The 16397-nt window shown below is 38.8% G+C and overlaps 1 protein-coding gene across 1 annotated transcript in view; it reads left to right on the top strand.

The window, feature by feature from the left end:
• The window catches only part of CUBN (cubilin), a gene marked incomplete at its 3' end in the record, with an annotated part of 191788 nt that overhangs the window by 69490 nt on the left and 105901 nt on the right, over positions 1-16397 (top strand). Inside the window, 1 exon segment of the mRNA XM_081970672.1 lies at positions 1019-1183. Within this exon segment, the coding sequence (XP_081826798.1) occupies positions 1019-1183 (165 nt within the window).

The following is a 16397-nucleotide window of genomic DNA, read 5'->3' on the forward strand; positions in this document are numbered from 1 at the left end:
AGTCTGTGCAGAAGGACTGCCAAAAAAATGATTTATGAAACTGTGGTGTTGGAGGGAGGTCTTTCTCTCAACTGATTAAATGGATGGAACACTGGAAAGGAAAGAGTGTTTTCTGAGACAAATTATTGTTGGTTCCAGATTCTCTTGACCCATCTCTTTCTATTTCTTTTCATCACTCCCACTATAATCCTGTTCACAAACTAAATAAATCTCAACTGAGAAGTTAGAGCAGAACAAGAACATTGGTTCAAGGATACAACCCACATTTCCAAGTACTTGGCGAGTTCTCTATTATCTGCTTTTTATTCTGATTGCGTGAGCCAAGGATTTATCTTGGAATCCACAGCTGCAGTAATTGCAAATATTACTGGTATCCTCTTTGGGTGTTATGCCATTTTCTCAAATGGCGGGGAAAATGCATGCGCTCTTTCCCTCATATCAAGAGATCCAATGCTGGCATACGAGCCATGGTGGCGCAGTGGTTAGAATGCAGTACTGCAGGCGACTTCTGCTGATTGCTGGCTGCCAGCAGTTTGGCAGTTTGAGTCCCACCGGCTCAAGGTTGACTCAGCCTTCCATCCTTCCGAAATTGGTAAAATGGAGACCCAGATGGTTGGGGGAAATAGACTGAATCTGTAAACCTCTTAGAGAGGACTGTGAAGCAGAAATGGTAGTGGTGGTGGCGGCGGGAGGCTCCGCCCACCCATCTAGATGTCATCATGGACCATCTGTACATGCACAGAAGTGTCGCGCGTGAGCGCTCCCGGTTTCAAACCGGTAATGAAGGTAAGAGAATACCATTACTGCTGTAAAGTATTATGAAGCGGTATATAAATCTAAATACCAGTGCTATCTTCCCTGAAGTGAGAATATGAATTCCCCTAGCAGGGGCTCTTCATTACTACAAATGTTTTCTTGCTCCAAAAATATACTTAATCATGATCCTTTTTATTATATCCAGATATTTTTTTAAACATAACCATAATCTCACATGTAAATCTTTTCTGCTTCCTTTCAGCTTTATGATGGCCCTAATGCTCAATCCACTTTGATTGGCACATTTTGTGGAGATAATGTTCTTCCATCTGGAGGTACCACGAAATCCAGCCTTCATGTGGTGTTTTTTTCTGATCAAATAGATGAATCTACTGGATTTCAGATGCTATGGAAAGTAAATGGTAAGGTATATTGGAAATTTGGCAAAAATGATTTCTATCCCAAAGCAGGAAACCATCCTCTGAGTTAAGTCTGTAATGTGATTTTTTAAAAAAAATATGTGAGTTGCTTTCCTTCTTTTCATTTCAGTTTTAAAATTTTGTTTTATATTTCCAGTAACAGTGATCATTTTGTCTAACAATTTGAAGTCAGGGCTTGGCCATAACAGTTTTTGGTTAGGAAAAAAAATTGTGATATTCCCCCAGAGACAACTGTGCACTCTCTTAATTAGGAATACAATGATCATAGCAATATTACATTTTAAAAATATTTTAAAAGTAGTGTTAATAGTGACAAGTAGTGTAATGCAACGCAGTATAGGGTAGCATAGCATAGCATAGGATTATCATATTATTATAAACTTTCTTACAGATTTATATTAGGGTGGCAAATAAATGTTTTAAAAAGTCATAACAAGATAGCTTTGACCTGAAATGCCCTTCTCATATGATTACCTCAGCTGATTGTAAAGTGGAAAGAATTTCAGTTGATATTGCCATTGTGGAACAAAACGTACACTAATAGTGCAATATTCTTCTGCCCAGAAATGTTTGAAGAGTTACTGTATTGACACAATGCTATGTTGTTGGTGAAGGGAAAGGATTGTGGTGGAGGGCATCAGCTGCGAGGAAGAGTATCGTACTCTCTTCCAATATTGTAACACACAAGGGATGACCCTGAAGGATCTTTCTACTTGAATTTTTGATAGAGAAGTTTCATATCCATAGACAAACAGGAGAAGCTTCGCATGTAGTGGTGATGAATATGGCCATCTGCTAAGATCTGAGCACATCTGAGTTTTGTCACTGGTAATGGGAGCTGTTGGAAACTTGATAACACTGCATCCGGCTGTAATGAATACTTCCTTGCAATGTAAAAGCTTTGCTCTGCTAGGCAGATCCACGCTTCTCATTGTCAATTGAGGGTTTTGACCTCTTTCCATTTTAGTTTCCAGAAAAAGTAGTTATATATGACAGGTGAGTTGATTTGTTTATTGTTCATTTATTCCAATTTTGGCAGTTATATATTTCTTTGAACTTGATGTACATTTTGCTTGTATTTTTATCGCTGTGATCTATATGATAAACAAAATAATCTGTGGGAAATCACCCAGCTATCTAAAAATATTAAAATAAATAGGCAATCCAAGGATTTAGATGCTATAATCAACGGTGAGATGAGATGACATAAGATAACCTTTATTGTCATTTTTTTACTGTAAGAAGTTTGACCCACATTAAAAATGTAATTCTGTTGCTCTCAAGATATATATTTACCCATCGACATATATCACATCTATACAGATGCCACACACACACATACACAATCACACACACACACACACACATTTATGTTATTTGTTATTTAATTGTAAATATATGTATACATACTTATAAGTATTAATCACTGCTCATTTTGAATACCTAGTGTAAAAAGGAAACTTGAAAGTTCACAAGATTGATGCTATATGGAACAAAAATGTGACTGAATCTGGATGTTCTGCTTCAGGTACCACAAAGCCTCCTCCTAGAAGGTAGCAAGGAAAACTGGTCATGAAGAGGATGTACAGCATCCCAGACAATCCTGCATACCCTGCTCAAGCACCGCTTATATGCTATGTCCTGGATGGAAGGAAGTGAACTACCAATAATCTTCTCTGCCATCCTCACCACTCTCTGTATTGCCTTCCTTGTCTGAAGCAATAATGCTTCCAAACCAGACCTAATGACATGATGCTCTCAACCGTCTCTCTATAGAAAGTGGAAAGGACAGGGAAAGAAAATGTACATCAGGTGACCCGCAGGTGAATCCCACTCAGGTGTGTGTAGCTGTGCCTATTTCGTTCTGAAATCAACAATGATCTCTTTAGTTTTTCCTATGTTTAAAACCAGGCCACTTTTGTTATACAAGTTCACCAGACCCTCTACTTCCTTGCAGTAAGCACCCTCATTGTCATCTTGAATAAGACCCACTACTGTTGTATCCAATGAAATGTATTACAGATTGTAAAATATATTACACTATTATCCCACAATAAGCTGGCAATTAAGCTCAGACCAATTTGAGTTTACAGATGACTTTAGCCCTTCAAATGCCTGGGAGATGTGGAATGCTTCAACTTAGTATTGAAAAGCTAGTAGGCATGTCACAAGGTGAGGCCAAAATTGAAAAGATTCTGTCTCTTTTAAATACTCACCTAATTTTAATTGTAAACATTTTTTTGATAATAAACAGATGCTAGGTAAGTATATAGAGCTGGAAAAGTAAATGCTCTCTTGAATCGCATTCTCTTGAACTTGACTCCTAAATTCCTATGGGTTTTATGTAGTTTTTATTTTTCCAACAATATGGAAGTTACTCCTCATTGCATTTTTCGGGGATGCTTATTTTCAAGTCCTCTAACTAGTCTACAGTTCTAAGAAATTCTTGGTTGTCCAAGCTGATGAAACAATTTCAAGATCAATCTAGATCAACTAAGTGCTATTACCATTTATTCATATTTGGAATCCAGAGTGGGTGATCCAAAGTTATTCAGGTTTTAAAAATCAGCATCTAGATCTTGGAGTAGCCCTGGAAATTGTCAGGTTTTTTTAGGGCTGCGACCACCCCCCCCCCAGATCCTTAGTACCATAAGATATGTACGCACTTTCCTGCCCAAACAAGCATTCATGTGGTTTGATCAAGATGATTATCATTGTTTTACATCTGTGTTTGATGCATGTTAGGAAGCATTAATGTATCTTTGCCAATGGAGCTATGAAATTGTAATAGTCAATCCTTGCAGAGAATGTGAAGTTGATGTAAACAGTAATTAAATTGCTACAGCTCCCCTCTCTGCTTAATCACTTTGCATTATTAAATTTGTCCTCTGAAGCTATCCCTTGCAACTGCCTCCAGGCCCCTGGCTGGCTTGAGCTGTTGGCTGAATTATTACACAATATCTGAAAGTGAACTCCTTTCCAGGGCAGCCTTACAAAATGCAGTTATTTGTCATCTCTTTCTCTTTCTGGCTAGACTGGTCGCCCATTTCGTATTCAAAGGGTGGGTAGGGGGCGGGGAGGAGATTAGGGGATCTTGGCAACATTGGAAAGAGGCAGTTTATGGGAAGCAAGTGGTTCTGCTGAAGCTCAGCAGGGAGAAAATGGAAAGGGGATAAGACTGAAGGGTCTGAGGTGATGTCACCCCAGAGCTATACAAAGGAGAGCGGGAAGCTGATTTCCTCAATGGAGATGACATCATCCAACCAGAGAGGAGTTTCTAGAGTCTTTTATTAATGTGTAACATCAGTTACATGTGCACATACACAGAGAGAGAGATGGGGGTGGGGGAGAGAGAGATGCATGAATACACATTTTTATAAAGATCAGTGTATACTTTTTAAAAAAAATAATAATAAAATGTTTGACAAATTGGTTATCCTGAAGGAAGGTTTCAACAGGGTTTGGAGCTGATTTTGTGATGTATTGTCCAGGCATTCAGGAAGAGTGAAACAGAATCCTGACTGCAGTCCTGAGCACGAGATGAAATTTGGATCGGTAAAGAATGTCAGCCTAAGTCTTATTATGCTCCTTGGGACCGTAGGGTTCACTGCTTTTTTTTCATTAGCAATGCTTCTAAGTTGGTTCTCTCTTAGCTGGAAGTATTCTTGGATCCTAACAAGAAGGGGAAGGAATGTGAAGGTGAAAGGAAAGGAGCTTTCAAAATCCACTGGCATTTTGCTCTTCAAATTACTCTTTGGCTTCCTTGTCATCCTTTGTACAATGCTGGTTATATTGATGCCTTTTGGGGAAAATTATATTCTTCTGGCACATGAAAAGTTAGCAAACGTATCAATGCCTAAACTTTTGCGGATCACACCTCACAAACCACTTTATAAATATTTTCTGGGTTACAATTGTTCTTTCCTTCAAAAAGGAAAAAAAAAGAAATACAATTATTCTTGCTTTTAGCAATGCTGTTTGGTTACCTTTAATATATTTGTATTTTTGTTTCTGTTTTTTTCTTAATCTATGTTTTTTGAGTTGACCCCTTTTCACAATAGTCTTAAAAAGATTTGCAGGCATTGGCCTTTTAGCTAAACTTTGCTCCTTTGTTTAGATTCAGTATTTGCTTCTGATTCTTTATGCTACTTTGTTGTAGGATTTAATGACATAGCCAGTTTCCTTCTGCTCCCTCTTAAACCAAACAAGGTCAAGGCATAATTACTTTAAGTGTCTTTCTTATACTCCCCTCTTTTTCTCAAAATAAAATTGTCTTTAATTTTGCTTCAACTTTTCCTTCCAATCCTTCTTCAAGGTTATCACTGCAGTTTTCTTCATGGACACTTCTGCATGAACTTCAGCTTACAAAATTTCCCAGCCAGCATCTTAAATCTGCTGAGCTTGTGAAATGCTGCTCTACATTTATAAAAAAAATAAAGCCTGCAAAACCATTTGGACACATTGATTAGGAAATGACCCTGCAGGAAAGGAAGTCTATATGTCCAGATAGGGTTGAATATACACAGCTTCTTTTTCCTGTATATGAAATGATTGTGTGACCACTTCACATTGCATGGCCACTTGACTATTTCAGGAAGTGCTGTTTTGTGTTTAAAAAGTTCTATAAACGGTGTCTTCTGCTGTACATGAAGTAAATTCAGTGTAAGAGAGAGAGATTTCATGAATTTAATAAGATAAGTACAAATCATTTCTGCCACAAGTACACTTTTAAATAAATTCTTTCCTCTTTTGTTCCCCTTCTCATTTTATCACAATCAGATAAAATTGGTAAAAAAAGCAATCTATTTTAAAAATGGGTGTAATATTAATGTACTATAGCAGTGATGGTGAACCTTTTCGGCACTGAATGCCCAAGCCAGAATTCTGGAAACCCAAGACCCATTGCCTGGTGCACACATGTCTGTTCTTTTTACCGTTTTTGGCTGTTTTCAGGCCATTTTCTGGCACTCCACCACCCGCAAAGACCAGCTGGCAAGCACACATGTGTGCACCGGAACCAGAAGAGCAGATGGCGAGAGTGTGTGTGCCCACAGAGAGGTCTCTGTGTGGCACCTCTGGCATACGTGCCATAGGTTTGCCATCACGGTACGTGATAAGCAGGAATAGAAAGATAACATGCAGGGTAGGTTTTCTTCAGGATTTTTTGCATTCATTGCCCTTCCCTTAGGAAACAAATTGCCATTGAAAATCTAATAGACAGTATGGTAGCCAGATTAATTTTCAGTTAGAAATGCAACAACAGGGGGAAGATACAAAAGATACACTTCAATCTTTCCGATTTTACTTGAACCCCTTTGCCATTGATTTTGGGGTAGAAAATGTTAAGTTCATTCACACATTTAACTTGAGGCCTGCTTTACATACCCTGGGATAAGAGGGGCTCACATAACTTCAGGCATTTAGTGCTGGAGCTTTTCTTTTTAGTACAATATTTTGAAGAGATGGGGTGTCTTTCAGTATTTGAGGGGTTCTCACAGAGAAGAGGGATTTGAACTGAGGGCAGGACAAGAAGTATTGGGAAGTGGGAAGGCATAGATCAGTGGTGGTGAATCTTTTGGACTTAGTATGTCAAAAATTCAGAAAATCCTTAATTTGACTCTGCTAGTTTGTCAAACCCAGACACTCCAAGCAAAAGTGACACTATTTTCTATCTACCCCTCAACCACCTAGACCACCCTGAACAGTAGACTTAACAGCAGCAATGCGGTTGCGCCAGTGGTGGGTTCCTACCAGTTCGGAGTGATTCGGCTGCACTGGTAGTGGTTTGGCAGCTTGGGTCACTGGAGCCACGCCAGAACCAGTTCTCCGGGCAGCGCCATAGGCACCGCGATCTTGTTTTTCACTTCTGCGTGCAGAACAATTTTTATTGCACTGCACATTCTTGATAAATGGCTGTCCAATCTCTACTTGAAAACATCCAGTGAAAGAGCACTCATAACTTCTGAAAGTGAATCAGTTCTCACTGACAGGGAAATTTCTCCTTAATTCAAGATAGCATCTTCCTTTATTGATCTTCCATCCAATGCTTCTTGCCTGCCCTCAGTTCAAATCCCTCTTCTCTGTGAGAACCCCTTTAATACTGAAAGGCAGCTATCATTTAGCCCTAATCTTTGTCTCCATTAGATTATACATACCTAGTTTTCTCAATTGTTCATGATGTGGTTAGCTTCCTGTCCCCTAATCATCTTTGTTGCTTTTCTCTGTACTTTTTCCAGAGCCTCCACATTGTTATGTGTCGAGGTGACCACAACTGGACCAATATTCAAAATGTGGCCTCACTAGTACAGCATAAAGCAATACTTTCATGTCAGATGATCTTGATACAATCTTCATACTTGATAGCCCTTGTGCCACTGCTTCCACTCAGAAAGGCTACCTTGTGCTATTCCCTGAGGTCTGTGAGCCTTAGGCTAACGGTATGATTGCTCCCATGGCCCAGTGCTCCTAGGATCTGCTTCATTTCATTTATCTTGAAGCTGTATTCTCTTTTTGTGGACAGGCCCTTGTGGCCTACCAAAGGCTGTTCTAGGCCTTGGAGTGTCTTCTGAAAATGTTCTGCCAAAACTGTGCAAAAGCATTTCTCCTTCTTCGGTAATTTTTAAGGAGTCCAGAAGTCATGTAAGACCACCCTCCATTTTAGCCCCTTCAGTTTTCAAAAATTGTTGAAAAACATGGCGTGTTTTTGAGAATAGTTGCCAGTTGTTGATGAATGCTGAGGTGTCAGCAAAATATTGTTGCATGTTATCTTTTCCACATCTGTCATAGGTTTGCCATCCTAGTGTCTATGCTTCTCTGATTAGTTTAATGTTAGATTTGCTGTAATTTGACATACAGCTACATATACATGCATACCGTATTTGATTTTAAAAGAAGTCAGAGTTTATTTGGAGCAGATGCATCCAGTGCAACTCTTGGTTAGGCCTTTTGAAAATCATAATTTATGCCCTTTTCTAAAGAATACAAAGTTGGAAGAGGCCATGGAGGTCTTCTAGTCTAATCCCCATGCTCAAGCAGGAATCCCTCTAATATTTCATAAAAATAGTTGGCCAATCTCTTCTTAAAAACCTCCAGTGTTGGAGCACCCACATCTTTTCCAAATCAGCATGTTGCACAGGATGCTCTTACTAAAGCCAAGATGCCACAGGAAGATACAGTCACCTCTGAGTCATCTGCTTCTTGGTCCCTTTATTTGTTGCAGTTTCTAAGCAATTTTGGCATAGATAAGCACACAGCAGTCATACTTAAAAGGAATTTTGGAAGTCATTAAAAAATAAACCAATTCTCAAGTATCATCAGGGGTTTTAGAGTTACATCCAAACTTTCTTGTGTAGACCCAAGTATTATTTTGCCCAGCAATCTTTTCCAATTTCATAGTCTTTTGAAGTGTATTTAAGTTCACTGACAGATCCATGTCACTTTTTATATGTTTCTTATAGTCTTATGTATCTGTGTCAACTTTTTAAACATTTGTCTCCTTTGTTGTAACAAAGACTATTCTTTGTCTAATAGCAGCAAAATCAGATCTTCCTTTCTCCCTGCAGCCAAAAATATCTCTAATCCCACCTTCTGATTTTGCAGATAAATACCAGTAGAGCAAATATTTTCTAACTAATTTTTGCAGAGTGTGTATCATTTCCTCTATAAAGGGAAATTTAGTTATGGTGTCATAATATGATTAGCTTACCATCTGGCTTCATTTTCCTGTCTTTCATATCCATTTGTTTGGAAAATAAGAGCTATTCCTGAACTGGACAGGAACTGTTTCAGAACACCTGCTGAAAAGAATTATGGATATGTATTAACTATGTATGTATGATATGCGCGACTAGACTTCCTCTTACCCTGATCCTGCTTGTGAGTGAGAATGTAATAATTCATTGTGCTCAACATTTTATTTGTTGGATTCAGTGTGTTAAATGTGACCACTTTCTGCCCGGCCTTTAGTTTTGCTGGTATGTTAGGTCTTTCTGGTCTCGCTGGTTTAGCCAGTAGACTTCTAGATCCCTTCCTTCTCTACTTCTTTCTATTCTTTCCAACTCAGTGGAATATCTATGGAGATTCTCAGTCATCCAGGTCATGGTTGTCCAAAGATGCTTTTTCAAGACGCAACCGAACTTTCTGGTTTTTCTTTGAAGATGTTTCGCTTCTCATCCAAGAAGCTTCTTCAACTCTGACTGGATGAGAAGTGAAACATCTTCAAAGGAAAACCAGACGGTCCAATTGCCTCTTGAAAAAAGATCCACGGAATATAAGAAGGAAACAATGTAAAGAAGCTTAAAGCTCTGTCAGCAAAGATATTTTCCAAAACCTGAATAGAACTAAACCAGAGTTGCTGTTGGGGAAGTGTCCACCAAAAGTGAGATCAAGTTTGGAAATGATCAGGGCATGCAGAGAAAAACATTCCAGAAAACAACCACAACCCAAAAGGCTCTACTGGAAGATGCAGTTGGGAAATGACTCAGAATGTTGCTGAATTTTCCATTCTAAGGCCACTTCTCTCTTTGCTTCTGATCACGTCCCAGAATGGAGTGCTTTTAACAGGATTGAAATTACCTCCAGCAGTCACTTTATAAGATTGTATGATCTCGTTACCTCACGTGGCTCTTCTACAGACAGATGTCTCTGCCAGTAGATCTTGTGGAGTTAACTGTTAGAAAATGGCTTCAGCAGCCAAGGGGATTTCAATTGTCAGAATGGCTTTTTGTTTTACTCATCCTAATTGCCTTAGGCAGGAGGAAGGTAGATTTAACCTACTGATTCAGTAATACAGCTACGTACTGTATTTTTCAGAGTATAAGATGCATTTTTCCCTCAAAAAAGAGGCTGAAAATCTGGGTGCATCTTATACACTGAATACAGCATTTTTTGCCTCCCGAAACTCTGACCACTCTATAAGCCTCCTAAAGGCTATGCATGCCCTTTTTTGACACAAAAAGGACCCGTTTTCATGGAAAATTGGCCATTTTTTGCTCATTTTGGGGGCTTCCACTCCCCAGGAACACTCTACAAGCCTCCTAAAGGTTATTCATGCCCTTTTGGGAGGGGGGGGAAATGGGCCCATTTTTGTGAAAAACGGGCCATTTTTAGGAGGTCTGCAGAGTGCAAAAACTTTTTTTTAAATTTGCCTCTTCAAAATCTTGGTGCATCTTATACTCTGGTGCATCTTATACTCTGAAAAATATAGTAATTTCAGACAGATTCTCCTTTTTTAATCAGTCCACATAAAGCTGATTTGCTTTAAATATTCTTTCAGAAGAAATAAGGATTATAGAGACATCTTCATGAATGTTATGTGGAGATATTAGAAGATGGCCTTTCATCGGATTCAGAATCTTGTCAGGCAGCTTATAAATAATGGTCATTTTTAAATTAAAACTAAAACATATCTAGGACAATTGATGCAGATGCTTCACCCCAGCCTCCCCACCTCAACCAACCTACCATGTTCCCCTCTCCATGGGCGCACTGCCCCAGTCGCTTCATCTCAGCCCCCCTGACTCGCCGTGGCCTTTCCTTCCTGAAAGCCCGCCCACGCACACTTTTCCCCTGGGTCTTCTCTCCTGTGCTTTGCTCCAGGTGACCCACCATGGGACAAATTGTCATGGCCAATTTGCTACATGGGACAATTAGCCATATGGGAAAGCTCCTAGGATGCAGATACTGCCACTGCCACACACACACATGCCCTGCTGGCCTCAACCCAGGCCTGGAGGATGCAAGGCAGGCCCATCCCCACCAGAGATTGTGCACTCTTCCTGCTGTCAGGACCCACATCTGCTCTTGGTGTCAATTCCTACTGAGGTACATTTTTTCCATACACATGGCAGAGATGCAACCATTTTTCACAACAGGCTGCATGCAGCATTGCACATGATCTTGCCATGCACATACGCCCTCCATAGGACACACATCACCCTGAACACATCATTCCAAGCAACAACAAAAAATAAATTTGCAATCCATACAAACAGTCTGGAAAAGGGGGGGGGGGAGAATGCCAGTGAAAGGCCAGTCCTGTTACTCAAGTCATTTTTTCAGATTCTCACTTTCTCTACTACTTTGAACTTGAGTTGATCCAGCCAGCTTCTCAAGACCACTGCAGTTCCAAAGATGAGTTAGATTAAAGGAGTCTTCCAGGACTAGTTGGACTTTTATTGACCTGGGTTGGGTAATTGTGGAAACACACCCAGAAGGGTCTTTGTGGCACCTTAAGCTTTGTAGCTTACTGCAAGAGGCAACAAAACACAAACCTATATAGAATTGAAGCTGGACTGACAATGTCCTGATGGGCAAAGTGGATTACAATGGATTATTCACCTTACCTCCTTTTCTCTCTACTTTCCCCCAAGTGGCTTCAAGTCTTTCTGAGGGAGGGGGAGGTGTGGGTGTGTGGTGGCAGCATCTGCATCCTGGGAGCTATCAGCTGCATAGATAATTGCCCTGTGCAGTGAATTGTCCTGCAGCAAATCTCCCAGGGGAAGGGGAAGGAGCAACAGGGGAGAAGTGGCCAGGAAGTGAAGGATGCAATGGGTTGGATAGGGGGTGGGTGAATGGATGAGGTGGGGGGGCAGGTGGGGACAATCGTGGTGGGTCGGCTACTGTGGGAGGGCAGGATGAAGTGAACAAGGCGAGGTGGCTGCAGCCAATTGTCCCATTCCAAACTCAAGAACAATAGGAGATTTAAGGATAAAAGGTAGATAAGAAATTTTGCTAAAGACACAAGCAACTGCAATAAACTGAAAAGCACTTTCTTCAAAGAAACTAAACATCATTGTATATGTATGGTCCTAATATTTGAACCACGAGCAAAACAATTTATTTGTTGTCTTGCATACTCTAGCCTTCACAATATTTTAATGATTTTCCAAGTGTCAATTAAATATGAAGGAAGGCATCAGGAATAATAGAGTGTGAGGTTAAAAAGGTCAAAATGGCAATCATGTTTAATTATACCCTAAGTGTACACAAGGAGTAAATAAAGCATGCCTCTGACACATATACAAAGTAGACAGGGCTTCATGACACTTTCATTACCATGATCTTGGCCTGGTAATGTGTTTTTTGTTTAGAGATTACAAAGCATGAACTTCTAGAGAGCTTTCAACTTAATGGGAAATTGTGCAACAGAAAGCATCAAGAGTAGAAGAAGTATATGCACATGCACACACATTTATTCATTAAGCTTCAGAATCATAGCCTGAAGCATTTCTTCAATTTTATCAGTTCTTTTCATTAACTTTTTTTTTAAAAAAATGCTAATCTTTAAAAATATGTTTCAATAAAATTGGGATCTTATTTCATCTGAGAAAATAACTTCTCTGTAATCTGGAGGTGTAGCACAAGTCTTGCCAAACACAGTTTGCTGCAATTATATGTCACAATTTTTCCACCCATCTATTTCAAATATCAGTAAACCCAATTTTCTTGCTAACAGGATGGAGTCAGGGGAAGACGTTTGGATAGAAATGCCTATATTTACAGTACACTGAAACATTCCCAGTTCTTTCCCATAACCACAGTGCATTGCTGCCAGAGTATTCACACAGTGGTTTCCTATGGAACTAAGCCACAAAAATGTAGTTTGTTGAGAGAAGTTGCATATGTTTCAAGATCCTAACATTTATGTTTTGCTGTGAATATTCATTTAAATTCTGATGGCCCGAAGATGGGCTTGCATACAGGTATGGATAAATTTCAGGGGCATCCTGATGCTAGTCTTGGTAATAAAGAGAAGGAAATTTTAATTGGTGTATCTTGAAAAGTAATCTATTTGTAATGGCCCGATTTTATGGCTGACATTCAAAAAAGTAGATCCAAGAAGGTAATTGAATAAACAATGCACTCAAAACTAAGTTGATTTGAGTTTTAAATTTTAATTTTCCATAGTTATAATAGCAATAGCACTTAGACTTATATACTGCTTTACAGTGTTTTGCAGCCCGCTCTAAATGATTTACAGATTCAGTCTCTTGCCCCCCCCCCAAAACAATCTGGGTCCTCATTTTACCCACCTCGAAAGGATGGAAGGCTGAGTCAACCTTAATCCTGGTGAGATTTGAACTGCCAAATTGCAGGCAGTCAACAGAAGTAGCCTGCAGTACTGCACTTTAACCACTGCGCCACCGCGGCTCATTAATCCTATAGGGGCATCTGCATGGGGTTATGTATCAAAAAAAGAAAGTAGCTATTTTTAGGAAAAGTTCCTGCATTTGGCTCTCTAGTTTCATTTTAAAATATTTGCCTTTATGAACCCCCTGAAATGGCTTCTGTCTCCAGCGCTCCCCATACCACACTATGAAAACTGCTGTTCTAAGATAATGTGCAATATCATCTGATTGGGATAATTTTAACTAGCTAACAACAAAAGATAGAGTTTACATAATGATACTCTTTCTCAATTCTGCATAAGGACAAGTTGCTTTATGTAGACAATGCATAGCACAAGAGACATTACAAGAAGCTAAGCAATCACCTTTTCAAGATAAGAAGCAGGGAAAAATTATGCCCAAATTTAAGATAGTGATGCAGATATTCTTGATGCAAATGGAATCAATGATGAGTTCTCTTGGAAACATGTTTATCACACCCATAGATATTGCAGAGACCACTATCCTAAAAGAAACCAAAACAAGAACGAGAGAGTATGTACTCTTTTGAAACGATACATGAGCAGAGTAATATTTTACCAAGCTTATAGTGTGAAGCTACAAATTTTAAAAACAACTTCAGAACCACAGAGTTTGATTTACAAAATCAAAAGAATAATCAAATAATTTAGTTTAGCAACTATGTTAATTAAGGAAGACAATCCAATCACTCATATGTTAAAAAAAGTTAAGAAGAGTAATAGATATAAATGCTTCTACAGTTTTCCTTAGTCCCCCAACATATTCAAATATATTCCTGTCAACCCAAATGAACTATTGATTTGCGCATCTCTAATATAATACCACATCATTTTATGTCACAATACAAATAAAGTGCTTAAAGTGTTTATGAACAGGGTAATTTTATAGGTAGAACATTGGTGCCAGAATGATTTAAAAAAATCAGTATTATTAAGGCAGAAAGGATGTGTGAATTGTTACTGTATAAGGACACATCTTTGAAGTGAAGTTTTAAATACTGCAAATACTTCAAATGCTAACAAAATGTAATTAATAATTAGAATAATACATGGAAATTAGTTTTGCTAGTACAAATAACAGAAACATAAAAGCTCCACATTAAATATCATCTATGGCTAATCACTATACAAACCACTGTGATTTAGTTTCAGTAACTTTCTTCTTTTATAACTCTCAAGCATACCAAAAGTAAATTCTTGTTTTTACACCCAACATTTGTATTCAATTGTATTCTACTGAAAATTGATCTCCAGATGTCTACAAGCATGCTTCCCCTGTGAAGGAGGCATCTGTTTCTCTTCCTCATTCTCCAGATGTACTCAATGCATCTAAAATTTCATTTGCAAGTACTGAATTTTTGAATATAAGCCAATTCATGGAGAGTTCAAGTATTTTTGAGGAGGAAAAGGGTAGTTATCAACAACTACCATCATTCAGCTGCCTCTATTAGTCACTAAATTCAAATTAATGAGATGTATTGTATTAACTGCTGTTTAGGCAACCCCAAGTTCATGGAACTGGGACCTAAAGGAGCGGTGACTAGATTTAAAAAAATAAGGGAAAACATGCTCAACCCAGCTTTGAAATGTCCTATCTTAAGTAAATTCCGATCTTGATCATGTGGCCAAAAAGGAGGGGTACCTAGGACCGAATAGAAAATGCTTTGGGAATTTTTCCTTTGAAGCTCCTTGCTGACTCTAGCTCATTTTTGAATTTTTTAACTTGAACTATTTTAGTTGACTTCTCCAAGCCCCACAAATTTGGACTTGTTCCCACCCTAACTTTCAAAGAGGTATCCTGCTGAGAGACAGATAAGAATACAAAATAATAGAGTTGGAAGTGACATTGGAGGTCTTCTAGTCCAATCCCCTACTCAAGTAGGAACTCCTACAACTTTCCAGAAAAAAAAAAATCTCTTCTTAAAAACCTCCAGTAACAGAGCATCACAATTTCTGGAGGCAAGCCATCCATTGTTTAACTTGTTCTGTGATCTATTTTGATAAATGACATATTGAAGCTCAGATATATTATGTCACCAGGAGTTCCCTCGTCTGTTAATATAATCACTTGTCTGTGAATCCCAACTGTCTCTTTTAGTCTTTTAAAGAGACTGGACAACCATTTGTCTGAAATTATATAGGGTATCCCTGCTTGAACAGTGGATTGGACTAGAAGACCTCCAAGATCCCTTCCAACTCTGTAATTCTGTTGTTCTTTCATTGGGATGAAGAAACAATAACAACAAAAAGGAAAACTTTTAAACTTTTCTTTACAATTGTGAAAAAGAAGAACAAAGAACTTAAGACTTGCCATATGTCATTCACCCTGGAGAAAACTTTGATTTCTTATTATGTGTGAGCTAACTTTTGACTATATTTGATATTTGTTAGCTGCTGAAAAGCACATCCACTTTAAAAACATTCTTTTTTGAAATATTAAACACTGATGTGTTAAACTCTAGGACCAATGCAGCATGAATGTAGATAACAATAAAAACACTAGCAGAGCCAGTTGGATGTAGAAGTTAAGGTTAAGCCTACAAACCAGGAGACTGAATTCTAGTTCCACCTTAGGCATAAAAGTCATCTGGATGTCCCACTCTCTCTCAGCCCAGCTTGCCTCAAAGTTTTGTTGTTGTGGGGAAAATAAAAGGAGGAGGTATTATTATGCATGTTTGCCATCTTGAGTTACTTATAAAGGCAGGATAAAAAAATCTAAAAATAAACAAAGAGGTTGTAATTGGGAGGAGGAGAAAGTTGAACCATAAGAAAGGCTGAGCACCAAAGAATTGAGACTTTTGAACTATGTTGCTGGAGAAGACTCCTGCGAGTCCCTTGGATTGCAAGGCGATCAAACCAATCAGTCCTAGAGGAGATAAACCCTGACTGCTCTTTAGAAGGCCTGATCCTGAAGATGAAGCTCAAATACTTTGGCCACTTAATGAGAAGGAAGGACTCACTGGAAAAGAGTCTCATGCTGGGAAAGATTGAGGGCAAAAGAAGAAGGGGATGACAGAGAATGAGGTGGCTGGGATGGAGTCACTGAAGTAGTA

This window comes from Natrix helvetica, assembly GCF_964273705.1.
Source record: "Natrix helvetica genome assembly, chromosome: Z".
In the NCBI taxonomy this organism is placed as follows: domain Eukaryota; kingdom Metazoa; phylum Chordata; class Lepidosauria; order Squamata; family Natricidae; genus Natrix; species Natrix helvetica.